The sequence below is a fragment of the Neophocaena asiaeorientalis genome, unplaced genomic scaffold (assembly GCF_003031525.2).
Source record: "Neophocaena asiaeorientalis asiaeorientalis breed wild unplaced genomic scaffold, Neophocaena_asiaeorientalis_V1.1 scaffold648, whole genome shotgun sequence".
Classification (NCBI taxonomy): Eukaryota; Metazoa; Chordata; class Mammalia; order Artiodactyla; family Phocoenidae; genus Neophocaena; species Neophocaena asiaeorientalis.
The window spans coordinates 3,503,754-3,518,689 of record NW_020172781.1 but is presented as its reverse complement, the minus strand read 5'-3'; the positions used below and the strand labels follow the sequence as shown (position 1 = coordinate 3,518,689).

The window sequence follows — 14,936 nt, the reverse complement described above, 5'->3', positions numbered from 1 at the left end:
CCGCCCTTGGGTGGGGGGGGGGGTGGGGGGGGGGGAGGAGAGTCAGCGCAGGCGCAGTGGTTGGCGTCCTCGGAAGGTGGGAGGCGGTGCGCCCTTCAGAATCCGGCAGGAAGGACAGAGTGGGCGAGTCAAGTGTGAAAAGACGGTGACCTCCTGTGCGTGTGACGTTGGGGTCAACTTTCTTACCGTGCGTGTCCCTCTCTGGGTCTCTCATTCCCTGCACACACGCACCTCTTGCCCCAGCTCCCTCTACTAGTTTCCGGCTGGTAACTCCTCCGTTTCATTCATCCTGGGGAGGCACCGAGGGGACCAGGAAAGTGGGGTGCAGGAAATCAAAATGGGGCGAAAAGGAGGAATGGCCAAGGAGAGAAGCGAGTAAATTTCGGACGAGCCAAAGGCCTCTGGGGCGTCCCAAGTTCTCACTTGAGTCCCCACCCCCTTCAAGAGAAAAAGAAAAGGTGAAGGAATTTGCAGTTCTGACCATGTTTTTGCTCTTGCTGTTGCCTCCGTTTGGAATGATCTCCCTCTCCCCGCTTGGTGATTGCCTATTCATATTTTAGGACCCAACTGGGGTCACTCTGAAAGTTTCTTGAGCCTTGCCCTTCTTCCTTCTCAAAGTACAGTTGCTTAGTTACCCCACCGAATTTCGAGAACATTCAAAAGAGAGAGCGAGTTCAAAACTGGACTGGCTTTGATTACTGGCCTGGTCACTTTAGGTGACCTTGGGCAAGTTACATAAAGTCTGTGAGCTTCAGGATCCTTATCTTTCAAAAGAAGTAACAGTGCGTGGATCTTAGGGTTGTGGGAATAAGGTGAGTAAATGCGTTGTAAAATGCTTCCTACAGTGCTTGTTGTAAATGTTCAATAAATACTATTTCCGAAATAGAAGGAAGGATACTCTTTTTTTAACTTTTTGAATGAAAGAGCCTTTAAATTCTATAGTGCTTTACAATTTTCAAAAGTTTCATACATGATTTCATATAATCCCATCATAACCCCCACCCCTAAATTGCCCATCCCCCCTTCCCTCTCCCTACTGGTAACCACTCATTTCTCCTCTATATCTGCGAGTCTGCTTCTTTGTTTTATTGACTAGTTTGTTGTATTTTTTAGATTCCACATATAAGTGATATCATACAGTATTTGTCTTTCTCTGACTTATTTCACTTAGCATAATGCCCTCCAAGTTCATCCATGTTGCTGCAAATGGCAAAATTTTGTCCTTTTTTACGGCTGAGTAGTATTCCATTGTATATTTATACCACATCTTCTTTATCCATTCATCTGTTGATGGACACAGGTTGCTTCCATACCTTGGCAATTGTAAATAATGCTGCTGTGAACATTGGGGTGCATGTATCTTTTCGAATTAGTGCTTTTGTTTCTTTCCAATATATACTCAGGAGTGGAATTGCTGGGTCATATGGTAGTTCTATTTTTAGTTTTTTGAGAAATCTCCATACTGTTTTCCACAGTGGCTGCACCAATTTACATTCCCACCAGTAGTATAGGAGGCTTCTGTTTTCTGGAAGAATATGCTTTGTTTTCTTTAGAAAGGCTTTATTACATCAAGCAAAGCTTGGCTTTTTTAATTTTTTTTTTTTTTTTTTTTTAAAGACAAACAGGTACACAAAAAGGAAAAGTGGCTCTGGGGAAGATCCGAGTGAGTCTACTCAAAGGAATACTCAATAGGAGACAAAGGTTTGGCAGGTAGGATGGCTTCCCCTCCCACCCTCCTCCCATACTCTAGTGATAATGGCTGATATCTGCTTACTCTGTCAGGCACTGTGCTGTGAGCTACACGTGCATCATTACCTTGTTTAGTCTTCGTAACCACTCAATTGGGTAGCTCCTATTATCCTCATTTATAGAGACTGAAGCTTAGATAAAACAACTTGCGCATGTTCACCTAACTACTAAGTAGCAAGACAGGGTTGGAAATCCAAGTCTGTCTATTTTCTAAAAGTTTCAGTGCTGTGCTATATTCCTTTTCTATTAAATCGAGAGAAAAAAAAAACATTCTGCTTTCTTGGATGAGTTTTTTTTTTTTCTTCATGAAGTGGAATTGATCTCTTTTGTGACAGAAATTACGGAAACAATCTGGATCTCAGAGCACCATCTTGAATCTCAACAAGAATAATATATCTGGAATTAACTATTATAGCTGGTGGCAACCTTTGCTATTCCTCAGAGCAAGGTGACCAACTCATCTTTGTTTTAGCACTTCAGGTCCTACATCCGGAAAACCCCTCAGTACTGGGCAATCTGGGATGGCTGGTCACCCTACCTAGGAGTGTCGAATTTCCTATCCGTCCTGACTTTGATCCTCTCAGGAAATGTTTGGCATTCACTGAAAACTGACCTTTATGCATATCCAAGCATCTCATGTGGGATTAACTCATTAAGTGAGCTAACATGTTGTAAAATACTTTGCACAATGCTTGGGATATAGTATGCTCAACAAATGCTATTATTTTATTTCTTATTTATTTTTTGGCTGCACCACACAGCACATGGTATCTTAGTTCCCTGACCAGTGATTGAACCCGTGCCCTCTGCTGTGGAAGCACAGAGTCTTAACCACTGGACCACCAGGGAAGTCCCAACAAATGCTGTTATTTAAGGGAGAACTGAGAGGATATTCAATTTATGACAGCATGAAAGAAGGAATATGAGTTAGTGGGAAGGAGATTCGAGTATTCTGTACTTGTTTGCCTTCATGACTTGTACTTACTAAAACTGTGATAGCAGAGCAGTTGTGGAAGCAACAAGGAAGGATATGACTGAAAGTCACAGCCAAAGCTGGGCTTATGCAGTTACAACCATGTAACCAGGGCAGTGAAAGCTGAGAGCACCCGCTAGTAGAAGTCTGTTATTCCAACTGAGGGCACTTACAGCAGGTTGGGGACTGCTGTGCTGGGGGAGAGCAAAAGATGTAAAGTAAGGAGACCTGAGAAGCATCAGCTTCAGGAAATACCAGGTTCCTCTTGAGACAAACTTTTTGCAAAGAATTCCATCTCAGGAGGAAATATGAACAAAACAAACATTCCTAAGGCCCTCAAGGCTCGGTTTCATAAATCGTGCCAGCATTAGGTGATGAAAGAGCCTGCCTTCCCTCCCTCGCAGCCTAACCTGCTCTCCACTGCCCACATTTTAACCATTCCTGGCCGGGTGTACTGTTGGCTTCTACTTCTACTTCAGGCTGACTTCCTTCTAACTATAATCTTCAGACAAGTAGGAAGCGTTGCTGTCTGAAAGAACTGGGAGAAAGATCTACTCAGATTCTCGTCCTGGCTCTGAAACAACATACTGTGGCCTTAGGTAAGTGTGGATCTTAGTTTCCTCAAAAATAAAATGAAGGGGGGATGGACTAAATTTCCTCTCCTGTCATTCCATGCATGACTCTGTGACATATTCTGGTAAAGGATGAGAGTACGGGAGGTAACATCCTCTGTGAGCCACTTGAGAGCAAGAGGTTGTATCTTTGTAGCCTTAGTACCTAAATACAGTGTTGGTCAGTAACCATTTATGAGATTTGTGGATGAGAATGGCTTGGGATTCAAAAGACCCAGATTTGAATGCAATTATTGGTGGTACTGACTGTGGGTAACTGAGCAAATCTGGTTCAGAGCACCTTAGCATCTCTATCTGCAAAAAAGCTGGAGTGAGATTTACCACAGCCTTACGACTCTCCAGAATTAATGAATGGCTGTGAGCGAACCTACAGCTGTGCAGGTGAAAAGAACTCTGTGTTTTCAAGATCTTGGGTTATCCCAGTCAACTGAAATTTGCTTCCTAGGCAGATGCAGGATGAACATGTATTGCTTGCCCTGATTTTAGACAAAAGACTACCCAGAATAGGCTGTGATTCTTTCATCCGCTTCGCTTTTTGATGAGATCGTGCAGAAAGCTTTAGCCTGCGACAATGATTCTCTCTGGCTAACACAGTAATCAAACAAGTCTTGCTGCTTCCCTCAGCAGAAACAAATCAATTTAAGAACCCACTTGGGAATTCACTGTTTCCTCTCTGCAGACCAGGTTCAAGGCTGGTCTCATTCTGGCAGCTGAAATCAAGCAGAAATCCTTAGAGAACCGTGTCATAAAGCCACATTCACTTTTAGCTGATTAAAAAATATAAAAATATAATATGTAACAGCCCACATACCTAATGTACTATTTAAAAAAATGCTTTCTCTATTCCTTGGTTTATAAAAAAATCATTCATATCATTGTTCGTCTTTTCAAAAAATATATCAGAATGGTTCAGTTAAAGACATTTAAGCATTCGGAATTATAAATTAAGTCATTTCCTTCCCCCTTTACCCACATTAGTGAGATCCCTAGGTTAGTACTCTGGAGGTACATATTTCCTGGGCTATTTCTTCTGCCTGATGAGGTAAAAAGGGAGAGAAAGCAGTTTTCCTATCAAAAGAAGCTGCGGCTTTGAAAAAGTCCTCTTCAGGGGCAAATCTCATCAGCCGGAAGATTTTAACTCCTGGGCTCTGAAAGCTGCGGGGTTCAGAGATGGGCTGGCAGAGAGATGTCGGTTTGCTGCCCTCTGCAGGCGGCAGTTGGTAAGCCTCGATCAGTTAGAGGAAGCAGGGATGAATCCTTAGGGATCTGAAAAGAAATAAAACAAGTTAATGCCAAAATAAGCTGCCAGTGGGGTGGAGGAAATGATTGTGTACATCAGTCTACCATAAAAAACCCACAGCATTTAGGGAATGTCAAGATGGCCACTCTGTGCTGTTAGGTGCAAACAGGATGTAATAAAATACTGTACTGCTTGATTCAACTTTCGTAAGAATAGATTTAGATTTAGTTATACCAGAATGTTAGATTTTGGTTATCTCGGTAGTTGGATTATGGGTAATTTGTGTTAAAATCCTTTTTACTTATCTGTATCATCTAAACTTTATGTAATAAATATGTATTATTCTAGTAATAAGAACTAGTTAAAAAGTGATTTGCCAAGGGGACTTCTTGGGTGCTAGCAGTGTTCTGTTCCTTGATTTAGATGCTCTACATCGTCATCAAGCTGTCCACTCATGATGGCTGCGATTCTCTGTATGTCAGTATACTTCAATTAAAATGGTTTTTAAAAAGTGATTTTACCGGGACTCTCACACATTGTTGGTGGGAATGCAAAATGGTGCAGCCACTTTAGAAGACATTTTGGCAGTTTCTTACAAAACTAAACATACTTTTATCATATGATCCAATAGTCTCACTCCTTGGTATTTACCCAAATGAGTTGAAAACTTACATCCACACAAAGACCTCCACATGGATGTTTATAGCAGCTTTACTTTTTTTTTTTTTTTTTGCCGCGCTGCGCAGCATGTGGGATCTTAGTTCCCCCACCAGGGATCAAACCCGTGCTCCCTGTAGTGGAAGCACAGAGTCTTAACCACTGGACTGCCAGGGAAGTCCAGTGGCTTTATTCATAATTGCCAAAAAGTTGGAAGCATCCAAGATGTCCTTCAGTAGGTAAACGATAAATACCGTGTTAGTGAACAGGGGCAAGGAGTATATGGGAACTCCTGCACTTTCTGCTCAATTCTGCTGTGAACCTCAAACTGCTCTAAAAAAAATAAAGTCTTTTTCAAACTGGCTGTACTCCTCTGGGAATATATTAAAAATTATTGAATTGTATGCAATAAATGAGTGAACTGTATGATATGTGAATTATATCTCAAAGCTGAAAAAAAAAGCTGTTATATTTTTTTAAAGTGGTTGTACTCGTAGGTGAAAATATCAATAGATATAAAGTACTGACACATGCTGCAATATGGATGAATCTTGAAAACATTATGCTAAGTGGAGAAGCCAGACACAAAAGGCTACATACTGTATGAAATGTCCAGAATAGGCAAAAACAGAAAGAAGATTAGTTGTTGTCAGGGACCAGGGGGTGGGGAATGGGGAATCACTGCTAATGGGTACAGGGTTTCTTCCTGGGATGATGAAAATGTTCTGGAATTAGTGGTGATTAATGTGCAACTTTGTGAGTGTACTAAAAACACGTTAATTATATACTTTTAAAGTGTACTTTTAAAGGGACTTCATGGCCTAGGAATTATATCTCAATAAAGCTGTTATTTTTTAAAAATGGGGAAAAAGGCAATGGCAGATTTTGGAACATTGTCTTAAATAGCTATGTGCCTAGAATTCAAAAATCAGTCTTTTGAACAATATAGCGTAATGCACGTTAAAAAATTAGTTTCAATTAAGAATGGCCAGGGCTTCCCTGGTGGCGCAGCGGATGAGAGTCCGCCTGCCGATGCAGGGGACACGGGTTCGTGCCCCGGTCAGGAAAGATCCCACATGCCCCAGAGCGGCTAGGCCCGTGAGCCATGGCCGCTGAGCCCGCGCCTCCGGACCCTGTCCTCCGCAACGGGAGAGGCCACAACAGTGAGAGGCCCGCGTACCGCAAAAAAAAAAAAAAAAAATGGCCATACATTAAGAAACCTAGACCCTTCTCTCTTTTGTCAGTGCTCTCAGTTGAGCGGGAACTGGAATCTGGTATCTGAGAAGGCATTTTACCATTGGCAGCAGAATTCAAATGAAAGTCCCAGTTTCCGGGTCTGGAATATCAGGCTGTGGTCAGCGTGGGTCTATTAAAGGCAGCAGCTCTCCGCAACGAGAATCCAGTTTCAGACATGCCAAGTCGTCCGACCGTGTGGGCCCGATGTTCAGTATTGCAATTGGCAGCTTCCTCTCCTGGGCAGTGAGGATGAACCTGTAGCCCGAGTACACCTGTCGGAGCAGAAGACGCAGATAATAGCTCTCTAGAGGCAGGAAGAGATAAACCAATAGGGAGCCTCTCCTGGGCTCCCCAGCCCGCAAAGGGGGCAGTTACCATCCCGACACCAAGTCAGTTACCTGCAAGGACGATCCCACCACCAGGAGGGAGTCGGCTTCTTTTACCCGCTTGTGCACAAAATCAACCTTGTCAGGGTTCACCGTGTCCCCGAAGAAGACGACGTCTGGTTTCAGGGGGCCCCCACATCGAGAGCAGGGCGGGACCCGGAAGCTCTGTACCTGCTCCTCAGTGAGAAAGACGTCACCGTCCGGAGCCAGGCCATGGGCCTCAGCGCTCCAGGTGGGGTTCAGGACTTCAAACCGCTCTTGCAGTGCCCCTCGGGGAGTCTGCTCACCGCAGCCCAAGCAGAGGACCCTGAAACCAGAGAGGAGGCCAGCTGTGCTGGGGAGGCACAAAGCTACTGAAGACCTTTCACCCCCAACCATCTCTAGCTCCTCCGTCACCACTTTCTTTCCCTGACACCCACCGTGTTTTCCCTGCTTTATTAATACCTTTTCATGACCTCTTTAGCTACCATCTTCCTTCCACTGCCAACCTTCTAGAAAAACGTGCATCTGTTTCCTTACTACACACTCCCTGCTTAAACCTTCTGCTAGCTCACTTTTATCCTTAACATGACTGCAAAGCCTTTACCACACTTTACTTAGTGCCAAAACCAGGGGTTTTTTCCCCCTTCCCCCTCCATCCTCTGCTCTAATCATCTGCTGTAATTGCTGCTGTCCATTGCCATCTTCTCTTTAAAACACTTTCTGGGAGTTCCCTGGTGGCCTAGTGGTTAGGATTCCGGGCTTTCACTGCCAGGGCCCAGGTTCAGTCCCTGGTCAGGGTAATAAGATCCCACAAGCTGCATGGCCCTCCAAAAAAAAAAGAGACATTTGAGTCCTTTGTCCACTGCTCTGTGCCCATCGCCCATAACAGTGTCTGCACATAGCAGGCACTCACTAAATAGCTGTTGAAAGAAAAATGGAAGTTGGTTCCTCTTCTGCTCCTCCAGCCTCCAACCTGTTTTCTTTCCACTGTCCCTTCCTGGGGTGTCTCTGTGGTCACTGCTACAGTGCCTCTGTGCTAACAGTTTCCTCCTCTATACAGGACTCCACTCCTGCCCTCTCCCCCAAATTTTAGTCCAAGTCTCCTTGATGGTCGTGTCAAACTTAACTTCTGTCTTCAATCCCCCTCCACAGCTTCTCCATCACCTTCCTCCAGTTACTTGGGCTGAAACCCTTGGGAAAAAACTTGTTACTCAGTTTTCTCCCTTTACTCTCTATCTAGTCAATCATCAGACTGTGTTGGCGCTTTTTTTTTTAACTTAAAAGGCCTCCTATGAAATGACAAGAAGTCTTGGATTTGTTTTAAAATATTTCAAAAGAGAGAAAGGATAAGTAGACATGGTAAAATCTTGATAAAACTCTTTGGATCTGGGTGATGGTATGTGGGAGTTCATCATACTACTCTCTTTATTTTTGTGGATGTTTGAAATTTTAATCATTAAAAAAAATTTTAATGGACCCATAGCCATCCTTAGCTCTCCCATCCCCTGATGCCACCTTGGTCTGAGTCTTTCCAGCTGACTTTCCTGAGCCACTCTAACTCTCTAATCCTGTCCAGGCTTCCTCAAATGCTATTTTTATCATATTGCTTTCTTGCTCAGAAACCACTAACAGTACCCTTTGGTCTCTCACAACAGACCCAAATTGCACTGCATGATTTTCAAATGCATCCAGGATTTGGGTCTAGCCTTCCCAGACAATCTGATTTCATACTAGCCTCCAACGAGACCAGGCCAGACTGTACAAGTTCCCTTCATTTGGAAAGCCCTCTTTCCCCTCCTTTGCCTAGTCATACCTGAGCTATTCTCCAGCCCCACCTCACCCATAAAAGAGTACTCCAATCTTTACTAACTCTGTTTCTCTGAACCTGTAAAACATGTCTATCAAGAACCACATAATTTAACAATCACGTGTGGAGTGGTTTGTTGTTAAACCTGTTATTTTTGGGTCTCCCACCAAACAGATTACAAAATTCTCACATATTAAGCAGACCACGTTTTATATTTTGGTTTTGACCTCTCCACACCAGCAAGTGGCACACCAGTAGCACACCACGTGTTGCAGACACCCAAAAAATATTTTATGACTGGCAGACTGATTTCAGTCCTCAGAGGGTGATCTCTGGGGCTTACAGATAAGGAAACGGTCTCCAATTAGCTACAAGTTACTGCCAGGGCTACATATGGTCATTTCATCAATACTTATTGGGTTCTGGCTATCCTGTGATCTATGTATCTAGGCACTGGAAACCCAGCAGTTTGTAGCATATGCTCTGCTCGTTCCCTCGGAACACTCAGAGGGCACCTCCCACAGTTCTCTTATAAGTTCCTGTGTCTCTCCTGTTTAGGGAGTTCCCTGGCCATGGAAGCCTTCTCCGGAGGAGCAGAGTCAAGTGTTAGGGAGTTAATTCCCCCAGAGTGACCCGCAGCCAATGAAGGATGGGAGGCAATGGATAAACACCCCAGTTCCCCTTGACTTCCAGTGAGACGGTTCTGAAGCTGCTCTACAGTCAGAGAGCCCCTGACACGCTTGAGCCCCAGATGCCCCAAGCAGTAACCCACTCATTAGCAAAACCTTACCCCGCCTTTCCCACTTTCCCTGTTTCACTTCCCATTCTCTCACTGAGTTTTCTGGGATCAACCCCAAAGTAAACAACTTCCTCCCAAATCATTTCCTCGTGGTCTAACGAAGACAACAGTGACCAGGACGGCCAAGGTCCCTGCTCTTATGGAGCATGTGTCTGCATTCACACTGTTTAGGCTTTCCTGCACCTGTGCATGCATCCGTGGAGTTCTGTCAGGCGCTGACTCCCCGCCTTGGTGTGCAAGGCATCCACATTTTGGGTCACCAACCAGTACAGCTTTCCGAATCTCTCCCAGTTGCTCAAAGCCCAGTGTGCAGGGTTAGGCTGGTGGGAGGAGAACTGAGGCCAGCCCACAAAGTTTCTCGCCCAGTACTGCTGGCGGATTTGAGCGATCCGTACAAAATCCCCATGCTGGATAGGCCTCCGGTCCGTGCGGGCGTAAAGTCCCACCTTTTCTGACCTGTAGTCTGGGATTCCCGACTCAGTGGAGATTCCTGCCCCAGTCATCACTAAGAGTCTCTTGGAAAGGGTGATAAAGCGCTGTAACTCTTTGACCTTCTCAGAGTCCAGAGGAGGACTTGGTGGCACAAATAACCCAGTGGATCTGCGTGAGCACTGCTGGCTGAGGTTTGGCACCCAGCGGCCTTTTGCTGTCCTGAAAGTTAACCCAAAGCTCATCCTCATTCTAGAGAGGGAAAAAAAAAAAAGCATCAAGTGAGAAACTGGGTTTTGAAAACCCGGGTAACCAAGGGAAGGGGGGAGGGGCAAGATGGGGAAGGGGATTAAGAGGTACAAACTACTATATATAAAATAAATAAGCTACAAGGATATATAGTACAACACAGGGAATATAGCCAATATTTCATAATAACTATAAATCAAATATAAACTTTAAAAATTATGAATCACTAAGTTGTACACCTGAAAATGTCAACTACACCTAAATTTTTTAAATTTTAATTTAATGAAAAAAACCCCACAAAACTGATGAATGGGTAAACAAAATGTGGAGTATATAAATGAAACAAGATTAACCAAGGGTTGTTAATTGTTGAAGCTGGGTGATGGGTCCATGGATGGGGGGTTCATTATATCACCTATCTCCACAATAAAAAAAAAAAATTGGTGGCGGGAAATTCCCTGGCAGTCCAGGGGTTAGGACTCTGCGCTTTCACTGCTGACTGTGCAGGTTCAATCCCTGGTTGGGGAACTAAGATCCCATTGCCCAGAACAGTGGAAGTACAGAAATGCCAAAAGCCATGAGATGAAGGGAAAAAAAACTTCCCCCACAAAAAGAGGAAAAAAAAAAGAAGGAAGGGGGAGGGGAATGGCAGGGGGAGGGGGAGGGACAGGGAGAAAAGAATGGAGAAGTTTGAAGAGAAGCTAAAATGTGGAATGCTTTGCCTTAGAGGTAGACAAAACTCCAATATCTGGACCATATTAGCTTAGCAGTCATATAGTATTTGGAGAAAACATATTTGAAATTAAATAGACAAAGTGAACTAGGGCAGGTAACTGAAACATATGCCTGCCTCATGTTGCCCTTGATCTAGACAAAAACGAAAGCAAGAGCACACGATTATCAACAGAATAGAGATAAAAAAGGGCTAAGCTTAGCCTAAAAATATATAGACAAACCCTAACTAACTCTAGGCAAGAAACTAAAAAATAAAGAATGGAGGGGTAGCATCCTTATTTCCCCAAAACAGCCCACCCTAAACGGGATTTGGGAGCAGGTTACTAATGAGATTTCAACTTACATCTGGAAGCTGCCAACCCAAAAGGTATCTAATAATCAGCAAACTGGTACTTTGAAATATTTTATGAGAAGGGTGACAAGAGCCAACAGCACTATATTGAGAAATGGCTGGGGAATAGGAATTTGTTGGCATTGCATACAATACTGTCCTCTGAAAGATAATATCTAGGTATGAGAAAAATGTACTGGAGAGTAGTACAGGTTTTTACCTAATAAGAAGGCTATCCAGGGACTTCCCTGGTGGTGCAGTGGTTAAGAATCCGCCTGCCAATTCAGGGGACATGGGTTCGAGCCCTGGTCCGGGAAGATTCTCACAGGCTGCAGAGCAACTAAGCCCGTGCAACACAACTACTAAGCTTGCGCTCTAGAGCCCGCGAGCCACAACTACTGAGCCCGCGTGCCACAACTACTGAAGCCCACATGCCTAGAGCCCGTGCTCCGCAACAAGAGAAGCCCCCACAATGAGAAGCCCCTGCACCGCAAAGAAGAGTAGCCCCCACTCGCTGCAACTAGAGAAAGCCCGCGCGCAATGATGAAGACCCAATGCAGGCAAAAAAAATTTTAAAAAAAGAAAGCTATCCAACCAGACCATATTTCCAGGGGTGGATTCCATGCTTATGAGAACAGCCTACTGATAGTGAATTAATCAATGACCGCATTACCTGGAAGGACAGCTCCCAGATAAACAATTCACTTGAAAGGTAAGCCCCCTTCCCTCCACAGATACTTAGAGTGTATTTATAATCTTGCTTTGTAATCCAAATCAATCTTTGGTAAAATCTGGAAGGGTGTGAGCTAGTTCAGCATCTAATAACTCACGGATGTAATGAACACTGGGGCCCCAGGCTTAGAGAAAAAATTGACCTTTGCTAGGGGTGTGTTGGTAAACTGGCTTCCCCTTTACCCTCCCCCTCAAAAAAAGATAAAAGAAAATAATCCTATCGTGGCCAGTTTCAGGCTACCAGTGGTTTATCTAACAACTGGCCAGTAAATTCCCAAATATTTAACAACTGACCCTCACCAGTACAAACTGACTCCACACCCTCCTGGGTCCTTTGAAGTCCAACCTGAAACAACAAGCCTACGTTTTTATTATCTTTTTAGTAATTTGTTTTGGTCAAGAATTTCTAATATGTTCCACAAAATAAAACTTTGTCCCCACACTAGACTATTTCATAACAGCCCAAGCCAATCTGTCTTCCTGATCTCCTAAGAACCTACAGCCAGAGCTCTCCTATGCTGTGGCCATCAGATGAAAATTAACTATGGCTGGCAAATCTGCCAAGGCTTTCTGCATCCAAGGGAAACTGCATATTTTGGTTTCTGAAAAGAAGGGGGGGGCTCTAGAAAATAAAATCTATTTTAAAAAGGAGGGAGGTAAACTAAAAAATTGATAAAGCAGAATTCTAGCATAATATAAGGCCTATTCTGTCTCTCCCAGTAACACCTGGCTGGTCAGAACTGAACTTCTTATAAACTTCAAAAAGTTAATGGTTTACCTCAATATCTTTTTTAAGTCCCTTAATTGCTCATTGTTAATATATGACTATATCTAAAGATGTCTCTATCAGAGGAATATATTTTTAGCTAATACTATCCCTTGGGGGACCGTGTGTCCCATAAACCTACTTCCCATTTTATAAATCAGAATTATCTTATTTCTTCATAAACTAAAGAAGCACATTAGCGTTCCAGTTTAGCTGATGAAACTGTTGCTCAGACTTTTCGAGATTTTGATTTTATTAATGTAATTAAGCACATGCATACCTTTTATTCTATTTCCCCCATATTCTATTAGTTTACCCTCAATTGCAAATAGGGCTTCTTGGACAAGGTGAAGGGTAGTGAGACCTGACAAGGCATTCTACCCCAACTTTTTCTAGCTGTAAAAACAAGGCCTTTATGTAATATTAGATAAAATGCAGAAATTCTCTAGTGACACGCACCCCATATGTAAACATTATTTTATGCTGGGCTTTCCAGATCTGGGATCAGGACCCTGACTTCTCCCTGACATTCCACAGCAGTGAACAACTAAACAGATAATCCCGATTCCTGAGACCGGAGGGCTCGGGAAACCCCGCTGAAAAGACGCTCTGTTGGAACAGCTGCTCTCTCCCAGGTCCCATCAAAGGGCAAAGAGGAGAAGTGGAATCCTCAATTTATAGAAACCTGCAGCCCACACAGAACTCACTTACCTTTCACAGCTTAAGGGACACTCCGCGCCCGACAGGGGGACCGACTGGCTGTATTTGCACTTTGGGAAATGTAGTTCATTAACCTGAAATGATGCAAGAAAAACTACAAGTCCCACAAACCTCTGGGCTTCACAATCGAGGGACCCAGGTTGTCCAGTAGCGCCCCCTGTTGGCCTTTTGTGGTCAAAGGCTTCGAACCCTGGTACGCGATGTGCAGCTGTCTACCTAGCCATCATCTCTTTGAGAGAAGCGGTTAGAGCTTGGACGTCACTGTTCTGAGTGCAAAATAGTACATCCAAACAGCGTTAACTTAGGAATTCATTCTTTAGAAGCTTTAGTAATGGATCTAGGTTTGACTCATCCTCAACTTCAGTGTTTCCGAACCTTTCCACTCATGGAAACGGAATCAAGTTCCCACCTTGCAGTGAGTTGTGAAGAAATACATTCACAAATAGCTGAAAAACTGATGTTTTTACAGTTAAAATGAACAAAGTGAAATATAATATACAGGGACTAATGTGTTTACCCACGTGGCTTCTCCAATTTTCTCATCTTTTTTGTTTGTTTGTTTTGGCTCTGTTGGGTCTTCGTGGTTGGGTCTTCAGGGTTGAGTCTTCCTTGCTGTGTGCAGGCTTTCTCTAGTTGCAGCCAGTGGGGGCTACTCTTCGTTGTGGTGTGAGGGCTTCTCATTTTGGTAGCTTCTACTGTTGCGGAGCACGGGGTCTAGGCGCCCCGGCTTCAGTAGTTGTGGCACATGGGCTTAGTTGCTCCGCAGCATGTGGGATCTTCCCAGACCAGGGCTCGAAACCATGTCACCTGCTCTGGCAGGCAGATTCTGATTCTTAACCACTGCGCCACCAGGGAAGTCCCTTATTTCTCATCTTGTGTTTTTACTAAATTAACCAACACAATGCCTGGGTCTTACCCCCAGAAATTCTGATTTAATTGGTCTGGGGAGACACTTGGGCACCAAGTCGGTTTACAAACCTCACAGTTGTTTCTAATATGTAGCCAGTGAGGACCACTGATCTGTAGCATTGCCTAAATAAGACATCGATTTCTAAGTGTTTTAGAACATATCAAAGGATATGCTAGCATTGACCTTGAAGACCACTCTAAGGAACCACTTCCCGCATTTTAAAATGAAGTGAGGGGAATTCCCTGGAGGTCCAGTGGTTAGGCTCCGAGCTTTCACCGCCGAGGGTACAGGTTCAATCCCTGGTCGGGGAACTAAGATCTCGAAAGCCACTCAGTGCCGCCAAAAACAAACAAAACTGAAGCCCAGAGGAGTAGTATGAAAGCTGGAGTCAGAGTCTGACTCTCATTGAATGCATAGCAGTAAATATTGGTAAAGTAACCCATTTCAGTAGTTTGGGAGCAATATCTCCAGCCACACCTCAAATAGGTCACTGGGCTGAGAGAGCCACCTGACATGAGTCTTTTTTTTTTTTTTTGCAGTACGCGGGCCTGTCACTGTTGTGGCCTCTCCCGTTGCGGAGCACAGGCTCCAGACGCGCAGGCT

The 14,936-nt window shown here is 44.0% G+C and overlaps 1 protein-coding gene across 1 annotated transcript; it reads right to left on the bottom strand.

Moving 5' to 3' along the window:
- Positions 1-4,182: 4,182 nt before the first annotated feature.
- SIRT4 (sirtuin 4) lies at positions 4,183-13,478 on the bottom strand. The gene is made up of 5 exons (XM_024741567.1): positions 13,415-13,478; positions 9,645-10,142; positions 6,886-7,180; positions 6,547-6,759; positions 4,183-4,620 (listed from the first exon to the last, which is right to left on the bottom strand). The coding sequence occupies exons 2-4, from the start codon at positions 10,139-10,141 to the stop codon at positions 6,607-6,609; spliced, it is 945 nt and encodes a 314-aa protein (XP_024597335.1). The 5' UTR covers position 10,142; positions 13,415-13,478; the 3' UTR covers positions 4,183-4,620; positions 6,547-6,606.
- Positions 13,479-14,936: the final 1,458 nt, after the last annotated feature.

Excerpts from the sequence above, each read along its gene's own strand:
- SIRT4 (XM_024741567.1), bottom strand. The coding sequence starts at position 10,141 with ATGAGGATGAGCTTTGGGTTAACTTTCAGGACAGCAAAAGGCCGCTGG. Across the intron at positions 7,181-9,644 it reads CTCCACGGATGCATGCACAG|GGTCCTCTGCTTGGGCTGCG; the intron begins GTGCAGGAAAGC and ends CTCTGGTTTCAG. Across the intron at positions 6,760-6,885 it reads TGGTGGGATCGTCCTTGCAG|GTGTACTCGGGCTACAGGTT; the intron begins GTAACTGACTTG and ends CTGCTCCGACAG.